The 2,054-nt window shown below is 48.9% G+C and overlaps 1 protein-coding gene across 1 annotated transcript; it reads left to right on the top strand.

Moving 5' to 3' along the window:
* Nucleotides 1–770: 770 nt before the first annotated feature.
* Nucleotides 771–1,637, top strand: Pmar_PMAR009275 (hypothetical protein; the record flags this gene model as incomplete). The annotated part of the gene is made up of 6 exons (XM_002771374.1): nt 771–899; nt 993–1,132; nt 1,185–1,364; nt 1,401–1,419; nt 1,470–1,542; nt 1,591–1,637. The coding sequence occupies 6 exons, from the start codon at nt 771–773 to the stop codon at nt 1,635–1,637; spliced, it is 588 nt and encodes a 195-aa protein (XP_002771420.1).
* Nucleotides 1,638–2,054: the final 417 nt, after the last annotated feature.

The raw sequence follows: 2,054 nt of genomic DNA, 5'->3' as shown, positions 1-2,054 counted from the left end.
AAGGCTGTGAATCCCGACGGATCACCGACTGGCAGCATTGCTTATTAGACTTTCTAGACTAACCCAAGGTCGGGTTATACAACTATTAATGCCTTTTAAGTGGGCGGAGTTTTTTCGAAATTGTTGAACTGTCGGAGTGGCTCTTGTGGTCCACAAGTTGCGGAACGGTTTCTTTGGACGGGAGGTTATCCAACCGCCAGTATCCAGCAGCCTGCGATACATTATCCGTTTACGAGACGCAAAATTGCGATGGCTTTCCTCCTCCGGATCCCCTAAGACCGATTTTCTCTCATCCAACAAACTGGCAAGTGCCCGTGGCAACGAGTGCGGTGATAGAAATTCGGTTTTGATCATATATAGAGAACTATGAATCGCCTCGAGGGACGACAGTTAGTGTGTGGGAAGAGATGAACTGATCCATACATCAGTCGGTAGCGTTTACAGAGCTGAAGGCGCTCTTGAGCTGGAATGGGTAATGTGCTTGCCCAGCAAACATCGACTCGGCCAAATGATGGGGGCATACGCCATGGAATTGAGAAAACACGGAGAGACCTTTGTAGCGGAATTTATTAGTTTCTGTGCTGGTGATATGCATTGAGTTCTGTATGTTCGGGCTTGGTCGAGAGGCCGCTGGGAAATCGTCGAATCAAAGCTGCTCTTATGAGGTCGCGCATTGGCTGATTTGTATATCTTGAAACGAAGACCTCATATCGGAATATCGATGATGGATTATTCTCTCTATGGTCGTTCCGGAAATCTGTTTGGTTTCAATGGCGGCGACTACCGGGGCTCTGTCGGGCCCGACGTATGAGGAACGGGAGGTATCGGAGGACGAGTCAGAGGAGGCCGAGGAGATACTCGGGATATCTGTCAGTGATATGGAAGACCAAAGAATTGTGGTAAGAAAATGATTCTCCTGAGATTTGAGCCGGTGTCGGTTGATCATGCGTCAGGGTCAATATCCATTAGACTGTATCAGCATGTTGATTTAGGATTTCATCAGAAATAGCATGTCGCGTAACTATTACGCTTCTCGCGAGTGGACCGATGAGTTCTACACCCTGCAGGCGTACATCGGTTGTATAGCTGTGTCCTATCAGAACCGCCTCCTTATGCCAGAGATGCAAAAGAGGTGAGCAATCGTACCATTTTCTTGATCATCATCATCGAGGCGGCGGTAGTAGATACTGCATGCTCGACTTCTCCAACTTACACATACCCAAGAAGATTCGCAAAGCCATTCGGCGCTTAGATCCTGGCGAGCTTACTTTCCGAGCGACGCGCGATCCTAGCGGTGCGGCTATAGAACGCGTTATCAAAGGTATCGCGCGGGCGAATGGGAAGAATAATTGGCTCGGGACAAAGTAAGCTCTTTGCGGTTCCGGGTTCGACCCCGGCAGGTCTCGTTTTTCTATCGAGGTACGTGTCCATATTGAAACGGATGAACCAGCGCGGGCCCATCCCAGTAGGCGACTCAGCCTTCGAAGTTGAGTGTGTCGAGGTTCTCGATTCGAGCGGGAAGCTACTGGCTGGAGAGGTTGGGTACACGATGGGGGCTGTTTATACCTCCCTGTCTGGTTTTGTCGACAGAAGAGATCCACACTGCTGCCACCGAGCTGTCGGGCTTCTCCAAATGATTGCTCTTGCGAAGGTTCTCGAGGACAGTGGATACGACTTTTGGAATCTTGGTCACCCACCGCGCGGAGAGCAAATGCGATACAAAATAGATATTGGTGGGAATGTCTCGCCTAGAGGAGATTTCTTATTGCGGTGGGACGTTGGTCGGTCAAAGAGACCCCAGAAACTATTATCTTCACGAGACCCTACCTGTATCAAGAGTTTGTTACAAGTTTCTTAGCCCAAGCGTTTGCGTTGCGTATATCGAGTAACACATCAGTGTAATCCACGCTCATGAACCTCGAACAAGATAATCTAACGAGAAAACCACACAGTGTGATGGTATGTCATCACATGTCTAAGGAATCTGTATCAACTGTATTCAGTAGTCTACGGTATCGAATTTCGTAGTGGCAGAACCCGTCAGAAGCGAGTAT

Source organism: Perkinsus marinus (assembly GCF_000006405.1).
Source record: "Perkinsus marinus ATCC 50983 genomic scaffold scf_1104296962990, whole genome shotgun sequence".
NCBI classification, from domain to species: Eukaryota; Perkinsozoa; order Perkinsida; family Perkinsidae; genus Perkinsus; species Perkinsus marinus.
The sequence above is the reverse complement of the archived record's forward strand: the minus strand, read 5'-3'. Positions and strand labels throughout refer to the sequence as shown.